Genomic DNA, 25241 nt, shown 5'->3' on the forward strand with positions numbered 1-25241 from the left:
ACAAGCTCGTTAGGGCTTCTGGGAGTTGGAGACCCAAACAGCCTGGGTTAACTCATTGTGCCACCGCGGAGTTGGTTTGGATTGGATGGCCTTTGCGATTCTAGGATTCTAAAATTAATGGCATAGCATTTTCTATGTAAGTTTACTACAACAGACTTGTATTTCAGAGTAATTTTATTCAAAAGTACTTCAAAATAAACTGAAATACTTTGATCTACCAAAAGGCATTAATGCAAGGTCTCAGCATAGGTCAGGCATGGGCAAACATTAGCCCTCCAGGTGTTTGGACTTCAACTCTCAGAATTCCAAATGGTGGGAGCTGGAGTCCAAAACACCTGGAGGGCCCAAGTTTGCCCGTGCCTGGCATAGGCAATCCCTCCTGACCGAGTAAGGTCGCCTTCCAGAAGTAGTCTTGGTGGTGGGTCCGTAAGTCACTGTAGAAACATGTCTTAGCTGGATCCACATGTTCTGCAGTGAGGACATAAATTTCCAGAAGAAGGGGCCCAAGTTTGCCCATGCCTGGACAACGCAATCAAGATTGCCTTCCAGAAGTAGTCTTGGTGGTGGGCCCTTAAGCCTGTTCTGGATCCACACGGTCTTTCACAGTGAGGACATAGATTTCTAGATGGCAGGATTGTCTTGCTCACACTTTCCGCATGACACCTTTCTCCTTTTCTATTCCTGCCTCTTCAAAATCCACAGCACTGTTGGTAACAGCTGACCTCCAGTGAGAAGGCTCAAGGATCAGGGTCTCCCTGTTCTCTGTTTATTCCACATTTTAAAGGTTTGCCTGAAGCTATGAATCCTGGGAGTTGTAGTTTTATAGGGCTTTTTGCCTAAGACAGGCACGGGCAAACTTCGGCCCTCCAGGTGTTTTGGACTTCAACTCCCACCATGGTGGGAGTTGAAGTCCAAAACACCTGGAGGGCCGAAGTTTGCCCACGCCTGTCCTAGGAGCACCGCTGCTTCACCAAACTGCAACTCCCATGCCTCCATGGCAGGGAAAAGTGGTGCTAAGGTGCCTTCATTCAACAGCAGAGGTGCAGAGTCCCTTCCTTCAAGCTTCGGTGGTGATCCAGGTGTTTTGGACTCCAGTTCCCAGCACTCCCGAGCCTGAGCCAAAGCACTGAGGCTGCTGGGAGTTGAAGTCTCCTCCCTGGGGCGTGGCTTGCGGAGGAGGAAACTCAAGTCCGGGCGTGGCGGCCGCAGCGAGCTCCCAGCGCTGGCGAGGAATGGAGGGCGGAGGCGGCGGTGGCGTGGAGAGCGGGGGCCAGGCCGACGGGGGCGCCTACGGGGCGGCCAAGGCGGGAGGCCCCTTCGACCTCTGGCGCTTCCTGCAGCAGCCCCAAGTCGTCGCGCGCCTCCTCAGCGCCGTAAGCGGGGGTTCTCGGGGCGGGAGGGAGGGGGTCCTTTCTCCGAACGCTCCGGGGAGGGCTGAGGTGCGGCCTCCTGATTGGTTGCTTCAAGTACCTGGGCTTGCGCGAGGGAGCAGAGCGGAAGTGGCCGGAGCAGAACAGAACAGAAATGGCCTCGCGCTGCCCGCTGCTGGCCCCGTGCTTGCCCCACCTTTGCACCGCATTAACTGCTACTTCTCAATGCTATCGAATCCCGGGAGGTGTCCTTTGGTAAAGCACCGGCCCGAAGACTTTCTGAAACTACCGTTCCCAGGATTTCATAGCATTGAGCCAGGACAGTGCTGCCAAGTTGCATTTGTTTACTCTACAGCAGGCATGGGCAGACTTGGGCCCTCCCGTTGTTTGGGACTTCAGCTCCCACAATACCTAAAAGCCGGTAGGCTGTTAGGAATTGTGGGAGTTGAAGTCCAAAACAACTGCTCTACAAGGTGGACGCCACCCATAAATTTTCATCTTGTAGCAATTTAACACCACACTAAGTGCAATTAAAACTTGTGCACCAGCTGTGCCCATACCTTGAGACACCAGATCTGGCCATGGTAGTCCAAGCCTTAGTCACATCCTGCATGGACTATTGCAACGCTCTCTATGTGGGGCAGCCTTTGAAGGTAGTTCAGAAGCTTCAACTGATTCAGAGATTGGCAGCCAGGTTACTAACTTGAGTGCCTTTCAAGGAGCGGACAACTCCCATGTTACAGTAGCTCCACTACTTTACCTATACAGTCCTAAATGGTTTGGGACCCAGGCTATGTAGAAAACCACATCTCCTAGAAACCTGCCTGGGTTTTTTGATCAACTGAGGAGGCCCTACTCTTGGTCCCACCCCTGTCTCAAGTACAGCTGGTGGGAGCAAGAGAGGGGGCCTTCTTGGTGGTTGAGAAGGAGGGATAGAGCTTGCAACACTGATAATTGGAATGGAAAGAAAATGGATTTATGCTATCTTAGCTGGCTTTTAATGGTTTAAATGTTTATTTAATTGTTATTATTTAAACAATTTGGCTTAACTTGTGTAACTTGTGTTGTTTACATTTTTACTTATTTTATACAGGCATTGAATGTTTGCCTTTATTATGTTGGAAGCCACTCTGAATCCCCTCGGGGAGATAGAGTGGGCTACAAATAAAGTTATTTATTTATGGCTCAATGCTATGCACTCATGGAATTTGTAGTTTTGTGAGGTGGATTCCCTTTTGTCTGAGAACTCTGGTGCCCTGCCACAAACTTCAATTCTCAAGATTTCCTAAGATGGTGCCATGACAGTTAAAGTGGGGTGGGGTGGCCGTAATTCTGCCATGATTTGTGCGGCATCAAAAATCTTTCAGATAAATACCAGTAGCCACTTTATAGGCCAAAAGAGAAAACTGATGTGATGTGAAATAGGGCAAACCACACTCTGTTGGACTCAGAGGGAGACAAAGGGAGCCCTTGCCAATAGACCCCCTGATTTGGGGTCCCATGGGTTGGACATGCCTTGGAGACACACAACAACAAAACAATGCCCTGTCATGGGGTATCATTGGGAGGAAACCTGGACATCTACAAGGAGACAATGCCAGATGTTTTCCGGACAGAAAAAACAAAGCCTCTTTCCCTTTCTTCCTCAGTTGGCAATGACTTGACCAAGTTGCTTTGAGGAGAGGCCTTTGCTTCCGTGAAACGCGTTTCCATGGGTGGCGCTCTGGCTTTGAGCCCAAGGAGAAGCAGGCAGCCGCAGGTGCACTGACTCAACTCTGTGTCTGTGTGGACGGAAGGCTTTACGTCACTGTTTCCCAAGCTCTGATCTTCAGTGTTTGGACTTCACCACCTCTGACCGTTGGCCAGGGCAGCTAAGCCTCTTGGGAGTTGAAGTCCAAAACACCCAGAGGACTAGTGTTTGGGGGACTCTGCTTTAATAACTTCTTTAGGTGTATAATGTCTGCTTGGGAATCACTGCTTTAGAGTTAAGTCTAGAGTCTGGGAACCCCTGCTTTTAGCTTAGCAGGGGTTCATATTCTCTTTCCAAAGCCAGCGGGTGGCTGCTACTCTGCTCGGTCCTAGTCCGGTTTGAGTCTGAACAACTTGGCTGAAGCAATTCCTAGGTTATGTTTTTTTCCAGAAGCAGCCCAGCCATGTGAGTGTCAGCTGATGGGCTGCGGGTGGAGAAGGAAGCTGGGGGGCTGGCTGGTTTCAGTTGTCTTTTTATGAACTCCTGCTGACCGGGCTGGGAATTTGATCCAGGCTTCTTCGAGAAAGGAGTTGTTGTTGTCACTGCTTCATAACACCCTTCATTTCCTTCTCCAAAGCTCCTGGAGTCCCCCTCCACTGTATTTATAGGTTTAAGGAAATTCCCCAGTACGGGGAAACTGGGCAAGCTATGAGAAAAAATAGAATTTATTTAGGAAGGAGAGAGCAGCCTTGTTCAATCAGGCAAATTAAATGAAAGCTAATCTCTGATCCTTCTAAATCACCCACCCAACAGCCTACAATTTTTACTCCTGTATGCCTATATCCATAAATATATTTAAAACTAAGTGTATTTAGTCATCAGATGAAGTGGAAAATATAATTGAGAGCCTGCGCTATAATAAATGAATTAGGTTTTGAAGTATCTTAGGACCCTAGTTGTTACAGACTACTTTTATCCCATAACCAGGATTCAGCAGGCTTTCCTTAAATACTTTAAAATATTGTCACTTATGATTAGCAGTTTTTCTTTTTGTGTGTGTGTTTTTGTTGAAAATCTTTTTAAATTGGCAGTTGGAGTTTTGCCACAAGCTGAAACACATTGCTGCCATTGCATGCTCTCAAATTATTTCTGACACACAGTGACCCTTTTGCAGGGTTTTTTGGGCTGAGAGTGTGTGACTTGTCCAGCATCAAACCAATGACTAAGTGAAGAATCTAACCCTGGTCTCCGGCATTGCATTCTCCACTGGGTCACTGCAGAAACATTACAGGGTTTCATCAACTGACAGTTCTCTAGTACCCACAGATTATACGGACTGCATTTATATGAATAAGCAGTCTTTTCTATCCCAGATGACATGATTCAGTGACACAGCCTCACTGGTAGTGCTGACTGCTGGAGCTTCAACAAATGAAGAGCTTTGTTTCATACATGCCTTCCCCATATGGGAAAGGAAATCTGCACAGACTCACAGTTGGGATTCAGAAGCATGTGTGAAATAGTCCCTCATCTGAAATAATATTTGAGGCAGGTGCAACCAACTCTTAAGGCTCAAGTGCAGCTTCCAGAATGACGCTGTAGCAAGCCCCCCTTATTCCACTTTAACTGCCATGGTTTCATCCTATAAAATCCTGTGGTTTCATGAGAGGCACCAAAGGATCTCCCTGACTGAGGATTGTAAGCACCTCTCCCAAAACTATAGATCCCAAGATTCCATGCCATTCTAGTTAAAGTGGAATCCTAGAGCTGTAATTGTGTACCGTTTGGATTCCAGAAGCTCTTCCTCTCTGTGCTCTACCCCAGAGTTTCTCAAGCTGTGCTCCTCCATGTTTTGGACTTCAGCTCCCACAATTCCCAACAATTGGTATGCTTGCTGGGATTTCTGGGAGCGGAAATCCAAAACACCCGGAGGACCACAGTTTGAGAAACACTTATCTACCCCATTGGGGAGAACAAAGGATGGGTACAGCTCTTTGCTGTTATACCTAAGTCTGAGATAGGCAGTTGTGGTGGGGATGTGGCTTTGGACTTTCTAGTTGGATGGTTGAGTGGCATATGCTTCTGGGAATCCCAGTTATCATTGAACAGAGATAAGGGGGGTTGCCCTTTCTTTCTAATGGGAAGATGAAGAGGGAGGAATGTTCCTCCCTTGCTAGCTGTTTACACTGGATGGGAATTGCTTATTGCTCAAATGGACCATTTCCATGTAGGAAGACCTATGGAGATGTGTAGTGAACCAAGCCTGAAAAGGAGAGATAGTTATATGGGAGTAATACTGTGAGGAAAAGAAAAAGTTGAATTAATGGTATGGGGTCAAAACTGTGAACAGGGGATTTTATCTGAGTGGGAAAATTAAGAAGGAAGGCTCTAGAGGCAAGATGTAAACATGGAAAGGCTCATTTGTTGTGCCTTGTCCACGCTACAGTGGAACTCCACATCTGGTTTAGGACAGTATCTAGCAATCCACCATACTGACAGTAAAAGTCTTGCAACATTTTGTGGCATGAGCAAACTAATATGGCAAACCTTCTGATGACATACATAGTTTTGTCTTATTTTGGTATGAAGTCAGATCCATAATGCACCTTTGTTGCTTTGTGTACTGTTATGAATGAGTATCATGTAGCTGTTGTAACACTCTGGGATGCAACTGAGCATCTTGCAATATTAATATTAATAATAATAATAATAATGATAATGATAATAATAATAATAATAATACATCTTTATTTGTATCCCGCTTTTCTCCCTCACAGGACCTAAAGCGGCTTACAACATTTTAAAATAATGTAAACAACAATCCACATACATCAATGATAAATTTAAAACATCCTAAAATAAACAGCTTAAAACAACAATAATTAGAATAGTAAGGGCTTCCTTATTTCATCATAAGAGATTTATATTTTCAGTGAGTTCTTTCCTTGTGGGATTTGTTAATGCTATATTATTTCCCCACCCTTCTCTCTCCTTTGCAGCTCTTTGCACTCATAGTTTTTTCCTGTATCATTGGGGAAGGCTATACCAACCTTCATAGTGGAGATGAACTCCACTGCGTCTTTAACCAAAATGAGCATGCTTGTCGTTATGGCATTGGCATCGGTGTGGTTGCCTTTCTTGCGTGCGTCTTCTTCTTCATGGTGGATATCTACTTCCCACAGATTAGCAATGTCACGGATCGCAAGTACCTTGTAATGGCTGATTTGGGCTTCTCAGGTATGTATTTCTTGGACATATCACTCAAAGCAATTCTCTGGAGAGAGGGGCTGGGCTCTGTCCATGTTATCTCCCTCCTTTCCCTCTGTCTCTGGAGTTTGACAATGTTTCCCTTTGTCCCGTCCCCCCCCCCCCCCCAAATGATCTGTTTGTGTTTGGAGCAACTCAAATCCCCTGGCACAGTGCTTTTGTGTGTGAATGAAAGTGCCTTCTAGGGAAGATGTTTCCAAAATACTGTGATATTGCAGGGGTTTTTTTTATAAGCATAGTATTTGCAAGGAGGAATGAGCATTGAACTACAGCCCTCTTCTTCCCTACCATAAATATCCTAGAGCCCATCTAGATGGAGTAGAAAAATCAGAAAGTTCCTGTTTTTGTTACTGTTCTTCCCAAGTTTTTGAAGGCAGAGTGGTAGATTTGCATTATATTTTCCCCATTGCATCCTATTCCCAAGGAATGTACCAAAAGACTTTTCATTGCCACTTCTCAAGTCAAGGTTACTTTAACTCAAAATGGAATACATCTTATCTATGGCAGCCTGGTTCTATTATGCCAGTACTAGCTAAGATGGCAGTGGTGCAGTGGGTTAAACTGCTGAGCTGCTGAACTTGGTGACTGAAAGATTGGCAGTTTGAATTCAGAGAGCGGGGTGAGCTTCCGCTGTTATCCCCAACTTCTGTCAACCTAGCAGTTCAAAAACATTCAAATGTGAGTATTTATTTATTTACATTTATTTACAGTATTTATATTCCGCCCTTCTCACCCCACAGGGCGGATTACAGTGTACACATATATGGCAAACATTCAATGCCAATTGACATACAACATATACAGACATACACAGAGGCTATTTAACTTTTTCTGGCCGCCAGGGGAGCTGTCGCTTTCATCATCCATCTGCGACACTGATGAAGTACTTCCGCATTCCCCGCATGCTTTTCGCTGGAGTCTTTTTTATGGCCTCATAAATTAGTTAATTTAGCCTCCCCACACAAGGTGGTACCTAATTTTCCTACTTGACAGATGCAACTGTCTTTCGAGTAGCTCAATTGGTACCAGTCTGGCGGGAAGGTAACACCACTCCATGCAGTCATGCCAGCCACATGACCTTGGAGGTGTCTAAGCTCTTCAGCTTAGAAATTGAGATGAGCACTACCACCCCAGAGTTGGACACAACTAGACTTAGTGTCAAGGGGAAACTTTTACCCATATTCAGTGTTGATCAAGCGAGAGGAAGAGTATGAGCATTAAAATAAAATTATGCTAATGCTTTACTAGTGTGATATTGCTAGAAAAAAATTAAATGTAAACTCCTCTGACTAAAGCTTAAAAGAGGCTCAGTGGAAATCAATGAGATGTTGCCTGAGACCAGATGTCGAATGCGATCCATGGGATGAGGAAGAACACAAGCCAGGGAAATTCGGGATATTTCAAGAAAAAATTGGAATGCAAAACGTGACAATGCCGGTAAAACCAAAACAAAAAGAACTAGAAAATCTCAATAGATAGGTTCTGTAGGTTTGTTCTTAAGTTAAATTTGTTTGAACAGGTACATTTTTAAAAATGAAACTCCAGTCAGTTGGCTGGGGAGGAAGGGAGGGATCTTGTTGACAGGCTCCTTTGCATTCCTTCTCATCCAAGCCTCCTTTTGCTAGCCTCCTTCACCTTGGCTGGAGAGGAACACCTCCACTCCGAGTTGTTCGTAAGTTGGATGTTTATAACTCAGGGACTGCTAGTACATCCAAGGACTTTCCCCCTTTTATTTGATAAACCCTTAGTTATACAGGTTGTGAACTGCTTGATAGTGATGTGTTTGCACCATGAAACAGGAGAGAATGAACACATTTTCTCAAAAACATGAAACCATTATGAGTCAAGGCCCAGATTTCAACAATCAAGCAAAACTTGGTCCACACAGTTTTCAGTGTGGAGAGCTGTTTTCAAATGCTGTAGAAGCCAGGGCTCAAACTGCTGTTACTCAGTCATATGTTCCAAGTGGAAGAACTAACAATGGCTGAGCTGAAGTGGTAGCCTCTTAACTTGATCAAAACCGGATCCTTCTGAGTGTTTTCTACTTCATTTTCCATCATCTTTCCCTGAGCCCTATGGGTCCATAGTCTGAAATGATGAGAGTTATCAGACAAGCAGAGATCCAAGTTGGGGAATGCACAACATCCTGTGCTTATGATATGTTTGTGAAAACTAACTTGCAGGAATTCAGTCCTAAAATAATATAAAACATGTTTTTCTTTCTCCTGTTAATATATCATCTAGTCTCTTCTTCTGTTGCTAAATGGTAATATTTCTTTGCTCAGCTCTTTGGACGTTTCTGTGGTTTATTGGGTTCTGTGTGCTGACAAACCAGTGGGCATCAACACAGTCTGCAGTTGTAATCATTGGTGCTGATTCTGCTCGTGCCTCAATTGCATTCAGCTTCTTCTCCATTTTCTCATGGGTGAGTGAGGATTTATCTGTTTCTCTGTCTTAAGAAAGCTGAAAATATTCCAGGCACTGTACCCGTTACCTTTTGCATTGGGCAGTTGCTATGCTAACTCATTAAAGAAATTGAGCACAAAACGAGGAGGTAGTTGATTCAATTGTCATTATAGGCCTACACTTCTGGGATTGTTTTTACAAAGTCTTTTTTCTGGGCACCCAGTCCCTTTTAGGGAGTGATGGAAGAGAGTGGCAGGAAGAGAAACTTATGTTGCAGCAATATGTCTGCAGTAAACAATGCAATGAAGCTTGACCAGGAAAGAATGGGATTCCATTTTAAGTGATCCTACTATAGCTGGTGTGTGCTTACACTCAACAGAGTAAACAACTGCCTCCAGAATAATTTACTGAGTATGTGTGAAGAACAAAGCAGAAAGAAAACAGAGCAGCCTCACCAACTCTCCTGGCATATTGAAAAGCATAGCTCTTGCCACTAAAATGGAAATTGTGTGAAAAGGGGAGGGGTTTTGTGATTATGTATTTTATGTTTTGCTATGAAGTAATGTCAAAAATAACTGTTTATAATGCTAAGAGTTCTTATTAAAAAGCAAAATGCTATTTTAAAAAATCATCTATGTTTTTCTGTTACTTCCACAATTGATGCGTTTTCCTGATGCCAATGTTCATCCTGTGAACATTGTGATGTTCTTTCACTGCGAAGCCAGTGAAAAGTGGAGGCTTTTTGAAAGACAAAAGTCATCCTAGAATGGATTTTGAAAGCTTTCAGATGGTTTCTAGAAAAATCAAAATATTTTTGTTTATTTTTGCAAAGGTCATCTGATCTGATTGTTTCACAAAGTAAAGTGAATTTTGGTTAAAATGTTGTTTATATATAGTGAACTGGCTTCTATTTTTTGTATAGAAATATATCTCTTTTGCCGTGTTATTTGTACATCTAGTGTCAAAGTTTTCAGAAATACATCTGCTTGGTAGTTTTAATTAATTAATTCCCAGTGTGGCCCTTCCTGAGCCTTCTATCTGCAACAAAGATGTCACACTGACTTTCCTCACAGGAAGTGTTGTAAAAACAACTGAGCTCTAGACTCATGTATAATCACTTGGTACAGTAAAGTTCACTTTAATTTGTCTGTCGATGGAGAGGTAATGGGACACTGGATGCGGCATGAAACATTACAGCAGTGGTTCTCAACCTGTGGATCCCCAGGTGTTTTGGCCTACAACTCCCAGAAATCCCAGCCAGTTTACCAGCAGTTTCAATTTCTGGGAGTTGAAGGCCAAAACATCTGGGGAAGCACAGGTTGTGAACAATGTTACCTGACTCAATAGTCTTGACAAGTACAGAACTCTTTATCAAAGATTTATCTGCATGTTTATTCAGCAAGACTCCTTTAGTTTGGATTGACCAATAGGATGAAGGCCTATGTCTCTGTTCACAGACTACAGTTCTGTGGATGTTAAGCTACAAAGATAATCTTTTTTTTCTCCACAGGGGCTCCTGATCACTTTTGCCTTGCAACGCTATCGCATGGGTGTCCAAGATTTTGACCACAGCTATGTCGACCCTGCTCCAGGTCCTATCCCCCCCTACTCCAGTTTCCCCAATGTTGGCCATGACAGCTACCAGCAACCGCCCTTCACCCGGACAGTGGAGGACTCAGAGGGCTACCAGCCTCCCCCTGTGTACTGATTGCCACTGGTACTGCTGAAAGCAGATGGCAGGGATAGCCACATAAGTGCAATTGATTCACTGCTTGGGTTGGGGAAAAGGCCTCTGCTCTGAAGAGCTAGAGTGCCTTGGCTTTTCCGTGTGATTGTTATATATATGTGTGTGTGTGTGCAATGGTCTCTGAAGTATTCCTGCTGTACCGTCCTTTTTTGAAGCTTATTTCCTCATAAAAAATGCTTTCTGTTCCTTTCGGGGTGGAAAGCTTTCTTGCTGGTCAGCGTGCCTTGAAAAATGTAGCTGTCACTGAATCTATGGAGAGGACTTCTGTGTGTTGAAAAGAGTTGGATGGTTGTGTCTGCGTTGTTGCAGCTAACCCCAACTCCTGGTCTGACACTGGCTAGAGATTTTGTCCAGCACTAGAGGAAAGGTATTCCTCCTTTCTACTGTGGATACCAAAGTGGAGATTCTTGCTTGTACCAGTCCAGTAGTGCAGGCCTTTCCCATCAGGTGCCTTGGGATCCTTAACTCGTTTTTACTATTTCAGACCCAGGGAGGGGCTTAGTTCCCACGGCTCCTATGGGGCTGCCTTTCTAGACTGAGTCATGCAGGTGAAGTGCCTTGTTCTTGCTCCTCAGCTGCCAGGAATGCCAAAGCCTAGGCCTGAAGGTCTTGCTATTTCTTTCAAAGAATTTGTATATAAAGATTTGAATTAATGTATTACAGAGAATAGAAGTCCGGTTTCTGTGTGCTTAGTTTGCTGCCAATTTTAGTCCTGGCTCGCAGTGGGAGGGGCCAGGCTCTCACACTGAAGACCATAACAATTGCTTTTCTGTGCTAAGTATTCTCATAGAATGTTGTATCAGTCGCTGCCAAATAAAACAGCCAAGATAAGGCCAGTTGTATCTGGTATGGAAAATGCACTTGCAGAAAGCTTACACTGCTAACCTTCCCCAAAGGGGTACCAGGCCTTTCAGGGAAAGCTGTGCCTTCTGTTTACTCCTCGTAGTCCCTGCCTTTGAGGCACTGGGGAACTGTTTCTGCATTACAAGAAACAGTTGGGAAAATACTAATGCATTCAGGAATGTTTTGGATGTGTTACTAGTAGAAATAAAGCTTGTCACTCCCACCAATGTAGACTGTCTGGTCAGTTTTGTTATGGTCCTGACGTTTCAGGGGGGAAGTTAAATATTTATTTACTGTATTTATATACCGCCTTTCTCAGCCAGAAGGTGATATTCTGTTTCATAGGGGCAAGGAGTGAAGTACCAAATATACTTGAGTATAATCTGAGTTTTTCAGCCATTTTTTTGGCTGAAAAAGCTCTCCTTAGCTTATACCTGAGTCAAGGTCATTTATTATTTTACTTTGTTATTATTGTATTATTACATTTCCATTATTTTACTCTATTATTTTTATTACATTTATTATTTTACTCTATTTTTGGAAGGATACGTAAACACATTTACACTGAAGTTTAGAATAATGGTTTAACCAGAGTTGGACAATCTTATCTTAGTTTTTTTTTGTAAATATTCAAAAACATTTAACATCCTGATGCCTCACTTAATGTAATTTTATTGTTATCTATTTTTATTTTGAAATTTACCAATAGCTGCTGTATTTCCTACCCTCAGCTTATACTCAGTCAATACGTTTCCCCAGTTTTTTTGTGGCAAAATTGGGTGCCTCGGCTTATACTTGAGTATATATGAGAAGTGAGTAAATTCTTAGTAAACAAACAGCTAGCCCCTACAAATGAGGATAGAAATCAAATGAGATCCAAGGTAGAGGCAGACATTGAATATTAACATTTTTATTAAGACAGCATTACTTAAAAACAACCTTTCTTTTAAATGAAACCTGCAGGCAAGTACAACACATCTTCATACTGCCCTGAAGGGAAATGGAGTGGCCCTAGGTTACGTTTAAGTGCAGTAGCATAAGCTGGTTGTCAAAGGGAACGCAGTCACTAATTCATCACTCCAAGCCGACAATAGTAAGAATAATCGGTCAGAAGCAGACATTTAGAGATAGCAGTTGCATAAAGACTGGACATGATTGATGCTACCTGCAAGTCTGAATAAATTAGAAAGTGAAGGCACACTGGGAAAGTCTAAATTTTTAAGTATTTCTTGTTCAGCTTCTAACTACACACTGCAAGGTTAAAGACTTCAGCTGTGGAAAGGCTTTTCTGGTCCAAGTACTCATTCTGGAAGTCAGCAAAAGTTCACAGAACTGCCGCATAGATCTAAGATCCAAGCGATATTGTCAAATGAGCTAGCTGTTAAATAAAGCACATAGGCAAGGACTGGGAAGAAGTTGACTTCAAATAGTATTCAACAAGAATAGAGCTTGAAACGTAGTGTTCTGGTCTTTATATGAAATACGTTTCCCCAGTGAGTACTGTCTATCCGAAACAGACATGGCAGTTAAATTCAGAAGTAAATATTGCAAGAGGAAATAAAAAGCAATTCTGTAGCATGTTGACATTAAGAAATCTTGCCTCTAAAGACCAAGCAAGATAGACATTACTAGCAGAGAGCAGTTTTCAACACAGAACAGCAAAATCCCAAAGCCTGTTACATTGGGCTCCAGTTTGCTTTTCCTACACAGAAGATTTTTCTTTGATGAGCGTGGTCCTTTGCAACAACTCAGCTTAAGCAACCCAGAGCCAAAATGAAGTTTGAACAATTGCTTTCCTGTCCCAGCCCACCTCACAGTCCCTTAGTTCTTGTATTCAATTTGGGGAGCTCCATTGAATGTTCTGACAAACACCCAGGACTTTCCGGGAAGCAGGAAGATCCAAGTGCTTATGACCAACTGGTAGGTTCTCTTTGTTCTCAGCCGGCTGCTGTGGCCGTTTCTTGAAGTAGCAGACGCGGCAGACAGAATGATACTTGTCTGCTCCTCCTATTACTTCCACCTATTTGGGACAAAAGAAGAGTTTTAATGGCATCCCTCACTGAACAATTCCTGTCCTCCATTTACAACTGGTATGTCTCTGTTTCATAAGATCAGCCTTTCTAAGGAAAGGAAGGGGAAACTCCCTGGAAGCATACCTCCTTCTCTGCTCCTAGCCTCTTTGTGTACGATGCCTCACGAAAACACTCCATGCAGACAGCATTCAGTTTCACCACACTTTCTGCTAAGGGAACTAGTTGCAAAATGTTGCCAAATGCCTGCAACAAGACAGCATCACAAAGGTATCACAGTTGGAAGGCCCAAATATTGTTCACATTATATCCACTTTTTTGTCTAAGACTGGGCCTCAAGGCAACGTAAAAGCAAGACCAAATGAAATACAGAAATTTAGGTAAACTTTACCTTTCTCTGGAAGGTCCCATCAAGGGCTGCCACAATGACAGTCTTCCCTGCGTTGGCCATTGCCTCACAGAACTCAATGATATCTGGAAACTAGAAGGGAGAAGATAAGTTGTGATTTTGGAAAGTGCAATTCTAGTCTAAAATATATCATCCCTTGTTCAACAAGAAAATCCTGTTTTGAGAAGCAACAATAATAACTATTTTTGTACCCTGCCTCCATCTCCCTGAAAGGACCCGGGGCAGCTTACATATGGCACAAAGTGCCTAAAACAAAACATAAAATAAACTCACAGTACACTACAATAAAGTAAAACCAATAGCATATAAAACAACAATTTAAAACTCAGAACAATGCCCAAAGACCTCTGGAGATAACTACCACAAGACATGGCCAAACTGTAAACAAGATGAGGGAATGAGATAGTGCAAATTGTAGCCAAGAAATCTTCAAGATATGTGAAGGAAATGTTTTTGAAACATAAATGAATTTCACATTTAGACTTCTATCTCTCAAGATATCATGTGTATGTACACGTACACACACACACTTAAAAACCCAAAACTCTTCTTTATCAAGCATTTCAGATAAATGATACTTGACTTGTACATACAGTAGAGACTTGCTTATCCAACATAAATGGGCCGGCAGAACGTTGGATAAGTAAAAATGTTGGATAATAAGGAGTGATTAAGGAAAAGCCTATTAAACGTCACGTTAAGATTTTACAAATTAACCACCAAAACATCATGTTTTACAACAAATCGACAGAAAAAGCAGTTCAGTACACAGTAACGTTATGTAGTAATTATTGTATTTACGAATTTAGCATCAAAACATCGCAATGTATTGAAACCACTGTGGATCCAGGTGGGAGGCAGATTGCATTGGATAATACAGAATGTTGGATGAGTGAGATTCTACTCTATTTGAGGGAACAGATCTCATTTGTGTTGACTTCAGCTTAGGCCACTTACTTGCATCTTAGCCTCAGTTTGTCTTTCTGTGAAGTGGGTATTTTGGGAGTGCCTCTACTGACAGAAATGGGCAACTGCAGTAGATTAGAGGGCCATAATAGAGTCCACTGAGATTTCTGAGGGCTCCTCCCGCATTGCAAAAGAAAACGGAGCATGGAGAGCATTTCACTATGTTTTAGGGCCCTTCACAACAGGAAATGGCTCCTCTGTTTAAGAAAACAATCTCTCCTGGGCCTAAAGTGGACCAAGAAGGCAAAAATGTCTGCCTTAAATTCCAAATGTGCCCTGACCTAAGGCTTCCATCTAGGACAGAGGTGTTAAACTTGCAGCTCTCCAGATGTTTGGGCCCCCAATTTGTCCAATGGCAAGAAATGTTGAGAACTAAAGTCCAAAACACCTGGAGGGCCACACATTTGACACCACTTATATAGGAGGAGAGTACCTCATCTAAAAATGCTGTTTCTGAGAAGTAAAAGGTACACAACACAACATAATTCCCAAACTTTTAGCAGCTGATATACAAACCACTCTGCTGAAGACAATTCCATTTTGCACCAACCAGCCTTAGCTGACCACGAATTCTCCTAGGATGCAACAGGGATTTTTTTTTTACTGCTTCAAAACAAGGAACCAGTATTATGCTACAGGGCTTAGCAAGGAGTGCTGAACTTCCTGACTACATTGTTACACCACAGGTTGTTCAGCTACCTTCACTTCCTTAATCTTCATTCTAAAAACACGGCTGTTATTCTCTAGACACAGACTTCATTATCCAGTTTCATTACCCCTGTTATTAAAGGTTCCTTTGCAGACAAAAGTTTTTAATCATTCTTACAGACACGATAATATGAAATTAAACTCTAGAGAAATATAGCTTATATTTTCCTATGCTGTTCATATCCTCAAGGTTTTAAAAGGAGGATGTGGTTTCAGGAAGGGGACTTATTAGAAAACTGAAGATGAAACAAGACTGCACCTTCTTCTGGAACTAAAGTTCTCAAACTCTCTGGTCACTTTCTGTAGATTTAAGTGAGCCAGGAAAAGCTATAAACAATGTAATATTCCAACTGCAGTTTGGAGTATTCTGAAATTCCACTGTGATTGTGCTTTTTAAACCTCAAAGCCAAACACCTGCATGCATGCTTGCATGAACAGAAGTGTCGTCAAACGAAACAGTATGAGGTGAGCAGGATGTGTACGAAGACATTCAGGTGCATCCTGTTGTGATTTTCCCACTGGTGTGGACAGAGCCAAGAGGATTCCTTACAATAGAAAGGATGGTAGGATCAAATTGTATGGAAACTGGGCCGCAAATCTGCAGTGAAAAGCAATGTAACAAAAAAAAACCCACCACAATATGCTATTGTGTTACACCTACATTAACTTTTGTCTACACAGTGTGGAATCACAGAAGGAGCAGTCTAGCAGCACTGGTGAGGTCTCACAGAGCCCTGCTCTGTATCAAGGGTGGGCTGAAATAGTCTTGGAGTGGGTTGTATATTTTGCTCTGTTTGTGAAAATATTTTACATTCATAAAGCCAAGTGTATATTCTTTGGGATTTATTCATAGCAAAGGCACAGCTATTTTTCTTATTTTTTCCTGAAATACCCACTTGCTTTTGGGAAAATGTCCTCAAACAGGCTGCCATTCACACTTGCCTCCAACAAACAAGAATTCTTTCTCCCAACCTGGACATTATTCCATATATATAAACCCCACTTGCCTAATTTACAACAGACCTTGCAACCTCTGAGGATGCCTGCCATAGATGTGGGCAAAGCGTCAGGAGAGAATGCTTCTGGAACATGGCCAGACAGCCTGGAAAACTCACAGCAACCCAGCTCTGATATTGCTTCACAGAGCTTACAGTGCAACACTACACAGGATGCCCCAAGAGGCTCATTGAGCTCAACAGTTAGTAAATATAAAAGCATTGCCCAAGCCCCAATAACTCTTTGGGAAATAATTAGCACTTCGGATTTGGAATTCGACTGGATTGCCGATACGGCTGTTAATACTGTTTTTATTGTTTTAATTAATGTTTTATTTATTGTTTCATCTATTGCTTTAATTGTTGTTATATTGCTTGGTTATATGTTGTGACATTGAATTGTGCCAAATGTAAGCCGTCCTGAGTCCCCCTTCGGGGGTTGAGAAGGTATGGGGTAGAAATACTGGAAATAAATGAATAGCAGTCCTGGACTCAATTAAACCAGGACAGCACCATGAACTTACAAACTGGCCTTCATCAATGCCAATCACAGCAGAGCTGAGAGCTTCTTGATGCACATCTTTCAGGCAACAAGCAGATACCGCTTCCATGGTGTTCCTGCACAGAAAAAGAAATGTTCCATCATGGATCAGCCATTATGATGTGTGCCCACTACCCTCAAATCTAGATTGCCTCTACACAACTAAACTTGTGCATTAAAATAATGCAATTAAGAGTTCTATAAACATTGTCTGCCTCCCTGTCATTTTCTATGTGTATATGCCTTTCAGTAGATAATCATACAATTGTTACTAAAACATGAGCCCCTGAAGAGATGCTGTCTTATGGTCTGATCTGGATACACTCAACCATAGGCTATGTAAGGAAAGCAGTTCAGATAAAGCAATGTGTGCAAAATGATTTCCTTGCAGATGCACGACAGAGGAGTGACAACTCCCAAAGCCCCCAGCCAGGATGGCCACACCCCAAAGTGGCCACGATTCCATTTTAGTTCTTGTAAAACTTGCTTCTATGCACATAAGCCATTATCCATTATTTGCACACACAAAAAATGCCCTAGATGTGGATGGTTGCTCTAATAAAGAAGGGGAGTCATGTGGCTGGGTAGAATTCTAATTATTCCTAATTATGAGTTATGCTTATTAGGTATAATGGGAGCTGCAATTCAGCAATGTCTGGAGTCAAAGAATAGCAAGCTACCAAAAACAATTAGTACTCTTACAGAAGTCAGAAAATAATATCTGAACTTAGTTGCCCCTCTCATTTTATTAAATTCCTGATGGATATCTTTCCTTCTTACACAAGGAATATTAATTTACATGTATCTCTTTTACATATTTTATTCAGTTTCTGCACATCACCAGGGACTGAGTTTACTTCTACACCAGGTATAGGCAAACCCAGGCCTGGGGGCTGGATGCGGCTCCTTGGGCTCTTTTCTCCAGCCCTCCTCCTCTCTCTCCATCCTAGCCTTCCTTCCTTCCTCCTTCCCTCTTACCCCTTCCCCTCCACCCATTCATCTTTCCTTTCGGCCCTCTCCCCCTCCTTCCCTTTTGTTTTTCCTTGCTTCTCTCTTTCCTCCCTTCCACCCTCCCTTCCCTTTTTCCTTCCTACCTGCCTCCTGGGGATGTTTAGCTGGGAGAAGAGAAGGTAGAGAAGGAACATGAGAACCATGTTTCAGGATTTCAAAGGGTGCCCCATTGAGAAGGAGGAGGGGGAAAACTGACTTTCTGTTGCTTTAGAGCACAAGGGAGCAATGGTTTCAAATGGCAGGGAAAGAGATTCGACTGAAAAGATTAGGAAGATCTTCCTGAGAGTAAGAGCTGTTAGAGTGGCGCAGGCTGCCTGGGAGTGTGGTGAAGTCTCCTTCTCTGGAGGCTTTTCCACAGAGGCTATCTATCGGGAGTGCTTAGGTTGTGCCTTCTTGCACGGCAGGGGATTAGACTGGATGGCCCTTGGGGGTCTCTTCCAGCTCTAGGATTCTATATCAGGAGTAGGCAATACGGGGTCTGATGGATACACTTTTTCTCTCCCACCCTCAGCCACCCTGCAGCACCCAAGTTAGAAAGTTTGCCCATGCCTGATCTACACTGAAGAATTAATCCACTTTGATACCACTTTAACTGCCATGGGCCAATCCTATGGAATCCTGGAAGTTGTAGTTTTCTGAGAAGCCAGTCCTCTTCGGCAGACCATATAAAACTACAACAGCCATGATTCCATAGCACTGAGCCATGGCAGTTAAAGAAGTGCCAATTGGCATTATTTCTACAGTGTAGAATTGAAACCGATCATACATTAAGCTCAACACTATAGTTGTAAAGCCAGTCAGTCCATCAGTAACCTTTATTTCGGTTGAAGTCAAGTAGGAATAAATTACAACCCTAAAAGCACAAAAACTGAATATAAGCAAAAACTGGAATCTTGGAATGGCAAGTTGTCAGATATGCTGCATAGCTATTTGCTATGATCAATGACATAGAACAACATACATGTATTTTGTACCCACGGTTGTTTTTTGATCAAGCAAAAAGAATTACATTTGAATTTTCTTTCTGTTAAGGTGAACTGTATATACAATGCCTTTAGCGCCTCACCTGTCATGCGTGGAAACTCCATTGACACTGTAGCGCATGTCCTTCGCGTACTTGATCAACAGGCACTTGTACTGCGCAATCTGGAAACGTCGGACTCTGCGCATGAGTTCGGTACTGCAAAAACAAGAAGGGAGGCTACTCAGGAGTACTTAGCACCCAGAGGAGGAGGACTGAAGCACAAAACTAGTGACTTTGATCACCCTGCCTCAAAAAACCCATAATGCCTGCTATCTCCCCAAATCGATCTCCCTGCCAGGCCCTTTGATTAACGGCATTCCTTACAATTTTACCATCAGAGAAACAGCAACATTATAGGTCTGGACAAGGCATGGGCAAACTTGGGCCCTCCAGGTGTTTTGGACTTCAACTCCCACAATTCCTAACAGCCTAACAGCCTTTAAGAATTGTGGAAGTTGGTCCAAAACACCTGGAAGGCCCAAGTTTACCTGTGCCTGGACTCTGAACATGTGAGTCCAGGCACACAGTCCAATCCCAGCTTTATAAGAAAGATAGGCAATTATTGCTATTTTCTGGTTTCCCCCCTTTCCTTACAGTTTCCATCAGCCTACCCAGCAGTAAGGAATTTGGGGAGTTTTAGTCCAAAATAACCAAATATAAAGGACACCAGTTACCTGTCCCTGCATTACAGGAAAGAAAGTGCATAGCCAGTGAAATAAAAGTAGAGTCATGGCTGACCTTCCTGGGAACAAAGATGCCACCAAGTGTGGCTCAAAACACACTCTGGCACATATCTTAACAAATATATAATCCATCAAGATATGCTTTGGTTCCTTTTTGCCTAGGTTTCTATATCACAGCCAGTTTATAGACTTGCCTTTCCCATATCAGTTTCCTCCAAATAGTTTGAACTTCTGGGTTGCTGTGAGTTTTCCTGGCCATACGGCCATGTTCCAGAAGCATTCTCTCCTGACATTTCACCCACATCTATGACAGGCATTCTCAGAAGTTGTGAAGTCTGTTGGAAACTAGGCAAGTGGGGTTTATATATCTGCAGAATAATGTCCCGGGTGGGAGAAAGAACCCTTGTCTGCTTGCGCAAGTGTGAATATTGCAATTGGCCACCTTGATTAGCATTAAATAGCATTGCAGCCTCAAGGCTGCTTCCTGCCAGGCCTTGAGGCTGCAAGGCTATGTAATGCTAATCAAGGTGGCCAATTGCAACATTCACACTTGCCTCACTTGGAGGTGTTACCTCACCCTGATTGAATCTTATCTGGAATTCCCCTCTTTTGTTAGTGTTCTTCTTTATCTACTGCCCTGATTTTGGAGTTTTTAAGTATAGTTAGCCAGATTTTTTTTTCATTTGCATGGTTTCCTCCTTTCTGTTGAAATTGTCCACCTGTTACTGAATTTCAGCAGCTTCTCTGTGTAGCCTGACATGGTGGTCGTTAGAGTGGAGGAAACTATGAAAATTTTTAAAAAAACTCTAAAATCAGGACAGCAAATAAAGAGCAACACCTACAAAGCAGGGGAATACCAGGCAGGAATTCCAGCTAACACCTCCCAACAAAGGCTCCCCCAGGCAGTAAGCAGCCAGGCTTTGAAGCTGAAAGGCCATTCAGTGCAAATCAAGGTAGCCAATTGCAACATTCACACTTGCCTCCAACAGACAGGCGTTCTTTCTCCAACTCTGAACATTATTCTAGATATATAAACCCCACTTGCCAAATTTCCAACAGACCTTACAACCAATGAGGGTGCTTGCCATAAATGCAGGTGAAACATCAGAAGAGTATGCTTCTGGAACGTGGCTAGAAAACTCACAGCAACCCAGTGATTCCGTCCATGAAAGCCTTCGACAACAGTTTGAACTTCCATTCCCAATGCTCCTATCAGGAATATAGGGAGCTGTAATCCAAAAAACCTGGACTTTACCACCTTCTGTGGCATTTTATGAAAGTGCAGGCAAGAACTATCTAGTCCAACTTCTGCTGTGCAGGAATTCACAGTTAAAGCTCACTGAGGCTGGATCTACATTATATGATCAGAATAGAACCATACAATGCAGTTTAATGTAGTTAAACCACATTATTTGGGTCTATACTAGGCATGGGCAAACTTTGACCCTCCAGGTAGTTTGGACTTCAACTCCCACAATTCCTAACAGCCTACTGGCTGTTAGGAATTGTGGGAGTTGAAGTCCAAAACACCTGGAGGGTCAAAGTTTGCCCATGCCTGGTATATATTGACCATGCAATGAAATTCCAAACTGCATTAGATGGCAGTGTAGATCCAGCCTGAGGGATTATCATGAGAACACTAGTAAATGTAATTGATAGTACTTGAACATGTAATGAAACCAGAACCCAAGTCACAGTTGTGTTCAGATACATGTTCATTTCATCTCTCTAACATACCTTTTCCCGGAGAACATGGGTCCAAAGATGACCTAAAGTGGGGAAAGAGAGAAAAAAACCGTGTTGAATTTTACCCCGTTCGTGTATTAGTTGGTCCTCCTTATCCACGGTTTCTGTATCCACTGATTTCCCCATCCACGGCTTGAAAATATAAAACCAGTCACAAAAAAAGGATGCCTTGATTTTCCCAACGTTATATAAAGGACACAATTTCCCCACTCCATTGTCTATAAAGCCCCTGACCCATAATTGCAGACCCTGCATCCCAAACTCTCATTGACCCCCCTGCCCTCCCCAGAAATATCTCCTTTTCCTACCTGGATCTGGCCCCGGGCCTTGCGAGGCGACCCCGGCTGCACCCCTGGCATCATCAAGCAGTTCATCTTCCCAAATCCCGCCGGTGTTTCAAGGCACAGACGCTTGAATCAACAGCCTCTCCTTTCAGCGCGCCGTTTTTGCCCTCTTTTATAGCCGGCGCTGACAATGGACCAATCAGAACGGGCCCTGGCACCAAACTGGCGCTCGAAAGACACTTCGGCGCGTCCTGGCCAATCACAGGCCAGGCGGGAAAAAACTACATTCGAAGTGGTTGACCGCCTTCGCCTCCAGAAGCTAAAGAGGGAAGTCTTCCTCCTCTCATGTTTTGCTGATTGGGGAAGAGGCATACACACACACTTCCGGAACTAGTCTTTTGAAACTCTTTGGTCTTATCAAAACGTCATTTTCTCCTTTGTTTGCGGAGACTTTCATCTTCATAGAATGAAACAGCTTGACCCCCGGCTCAATACCATGGAATCCTGGGAGCTGTAGTTTTCCAAGGCCTTAGCCTTTCCTGCCAAACTACAAATCACACTATTCCTTAGTAGTTAAAGTGGTTTGCAGTTTCTCAAGTCGCTCCTCACACGAAAAAAAATATTAAAGTGGGTTCAAAGCCTAAAATGTATTGTCGAAGGCTTTCATGGCCGGAATCACTGGGTTGTTGTAGGTTTTTCCGGATTATATGGCCATGTTCTAGAGGCATTTTCTCCTGACGTTTCGCCTGCATCTATGGCAAGCATCCTCAGAGGTAGTGAGGTCTGTTGAAAATACTAAACTGGGTTTATATATCTGTGGAAAGACCAGGGTGGGACAAAGGACTTTTGTCTGCTGGAGCTAGGTGTGAATGTTTCAACTGAATGTTTCAACTTGATTGGCATTGAATGGCTTGGAAGTGCTACACAGACTACACAGATAAGCCATTGAAATCCACAAGCATGTGGACAATTTCAACAGAAAGGAAGAAACCATGAAAATGAACAAAATCTGGCTACCAGTATTAAAAAACTCAAAAATTACAACAGCAAAACAGCAGAGAGTAAACAACCAGGCACATCAAATCACTCTCAACAAAAGATTCCCCCCAGGCACTTCCAAGCCATTAAATGCTAATAAAGGTGGTCAGCTGAAATATTCATGTAGGGGACCCCCTGCTTGGGGTCCTTGCTGAGTCCGTCACAGAGGGCAGCAAAATGAAGAGAGTCTAGTCTCCAGAGGTAAAGCAGAAAATCTCTTTATTTCAAGTGTGGCCACACAGGGAGAAACAGCCCAGACAGACCAGTGTCTTCAAAGAGAGCTGTCTCTGATATTTGGATATTTCAGTCTCCTTATATACATGTCTTTTCACTGTGTCATGGGCACACACCTCTCTTATCGGATCAACCATTCAAAAACATGTTTTTCTCATATTTTGCCACTTCAGTGTCTTTCACTGCTAACCTTCTACAAACTACGTAAACACACACATTATTGTTACAGATAAGCATTTTGGGTGTTAACCCACCCTGAGTACTCTCTAGGCGAACTTGACAATACAGTATCTTGTGTCTTCCAGATTCATTATCTCCTCTTAGCTTTTGGTCTTCTGCAGGCCAGAGGAGAGGCACAAACCCCTCTCTAGGTTTGCATTTTAGAATTTCAACATTTCTGAGTTCTGTTAGCCCCTTCACTCCTCCATTATTTTTTTTTTTGCGAAAGCTGATCATACAGAAGCTGAAGCAAGATCAATATCTAGTTATAACATTTTTATGATACCCCAGCATTCTTGTAATCACCACCAATTGCCACGAAGTGGGAACCGCACTTGTGGTGAACTTATCACACATCTTCATGATGATGGGAAAATACATCAAGGAGAGCTCTCGTGCACACACACATTCATTCATACTCATGCACACACAGGCCTTCTCCGGCAAAGATGATCAGTCTTTTCTGAGGAAGCGTGGACACTCCATTGCTGCAGTTCAGGAAGCATGGAGATTGTCAGGGGTCCCCTGCATTTATAGGCCAAAATCCATTTTTCTTCATTTCAACAGCAGGTTGCTCTGTCCTCTTACTAAAGGACAATATGTCTTTGTTCTCTCCAAAGTTCAAGACATTAGCATTCCAGGCCTCATGACTTATGGGGTACCTCCTGCACTCCTTACATGCTCGGCCGCATACCTCATTGTCCATTGTTGTTCAGTTATGCCTTGCTGCCTCCTCGCTTCGACTGCCAAGTTCATCCCATATCATGCCTTGCGAGAACTCCATGTTGGTTTTTCTTCAGGCCTGTTTCTTCTCTTTTCCATGCATTCAAACATTCATTCCTCACATATTCCTCCCCTTGATACATAAATGCTAATTTATCGTATCACATACATGATCCATACATGATAAGCAATTCAGTGTTGGTTATACTTATAATCAAACTTGATTAAGTGTAGAGTACATATGTTTAGGTTAATATTGAACTTGTATGATTAATCAAACATCATAGTTCATAAATGTGTTTCTAAACACGTTAACTTGTTTTCAAATATAGATAATCGATTTGTCAATCCTGTCATTTGTCTAAGAGGCCATAAGATCCAAATGATTGGCAGCAATATAAGTATCCCTATCCATACTATTAAATGTATCCTATGAAGATATCATACCAGTGGTGTTCTGTGTTTCCACCAATATAAATCATTAGGTGATATAGCACATAGGCATTACATTCCATTGTCATATACCATTGTTTTGGGCTTTAGCTTTTGTAACCTGCAGATTGCATCTGCCATTTCCAATGCACATGGTTCAACTTGTTTTACTGTTAAAGGACATACATATCCCATTTATTGCATCTATCAATATCAATTATTTCATTCAAATTTGTATATTTGGACCTTGTGCATATGGTTTTCTTGGATAACAAATATGGAACCCAGAACCATTTTCCCACATGCATAGGCATAGGAACTATATCACAAACCAAATTTTTTTCAAATATTGACCATTTTTCCCAAGGTTTCCAGTTTCAATCTTAGTATATCATCTTCCCAAGAATATTTGACAAGCTTACTCCATCCTTTATAATCTGTTCTTAACCAATAATGTAATTTTGTTAATTCTAGGAAGGCTTCTGAGTGTCCTCCCATTATTAACATCAACATTTTTCTCTCCAATCTCTCAAATTTATTTCCATAGTCAAACAACTCATAGACTTACTTATTTGTTGTAAGGTTTCATTTTTAGCTTTCATTAAAGCAACCAAGGAATGATTCAGCTGGTCAAATATACTTAATTGCAATCCGGCAGTAATCCCATGTACCAAAGCTGTACTTCTCTATTTGAAGCTCAATATTCTTCATCCGTTGTATTCTGTGTCTTTCCTTCTATCACTTGGTTGATCTGATTCAAAACATCATTTCATCCTTATTTTTTCTATACCCTTTATACAATAAATCTTACACTTTATACCATATATTGCTTTCATTTGTGTTAGAGCAATTGTTCTTTACCAGTCATGTATTAT

The 25241-nt window shown here is 42.5% G+C and overlaps 2 protein-coding genes across 2 annotated transcripts; one reads left to right on the forward strand and one right to left on the reverse strand.

The window, feature by feature from the left end:
* The first annotated feature begins 1168 nt into the window (after positions 1-1168).
* On the forward strand, positions 1169-11550 carry SYNGR2 (synaptogyrin 2). The gene is made up of 4 exons (XM_060764377.2): positions 1169-1373; positions 6060-6297; positions 8613-8752; positions 10244-11550. Exons 1-4 carry the CDS (start codon positions 1233-1235, stop codon positions 10439-10441), a joined length of 717 nt encoding a protein of 238 aa, XP_060620360.1. The 5' UTR covers positions 1169-1232; the 3' UTR covers positions 10442-11550.
* A 667-nt stretch (positions 11551-12217) lies between these two features.
* Positions 12218-21942, reverse strand: TK1 (thymidine kinase 1). The gene is made up of 7 exons (XM_060764376.2): positions 21745-21942; positions 21428-21459; positions 19050-19163; positions 16956-17049; positions 13745-13834; positions 13480-13599; positions 12218-13343 (listed from the first exon to the last, which is right to left on the reverse strand). Exons 1-7 carry the CDS (start codon positions 21808-21810, stop codon positions 13158-13160), a joined length of 702 nt encoding a protein of 233 aa, XP_060620359.2. The 5' UTR covers positions 21811-21942; the 3' UTR covers positions 12218-13157.
* Positions 21943-25241: the final 3299 nt, after the last annotated feature.

The sequence above is a fragment of the Anolis sagrei genome, chromosome 2, assembly GCF_037176765.1.
Source record: "Anolis sagrei isolate rAnoSag1 chromosome 2, rAnoSag1.mat, whole genome shotgun sequence".
Lineage (NCBI taxonomy): Eukaryota > Metazoa > Chordata > Lepidosauria > Squamata > Dactyloidae > Anolis > Anolis sagrei.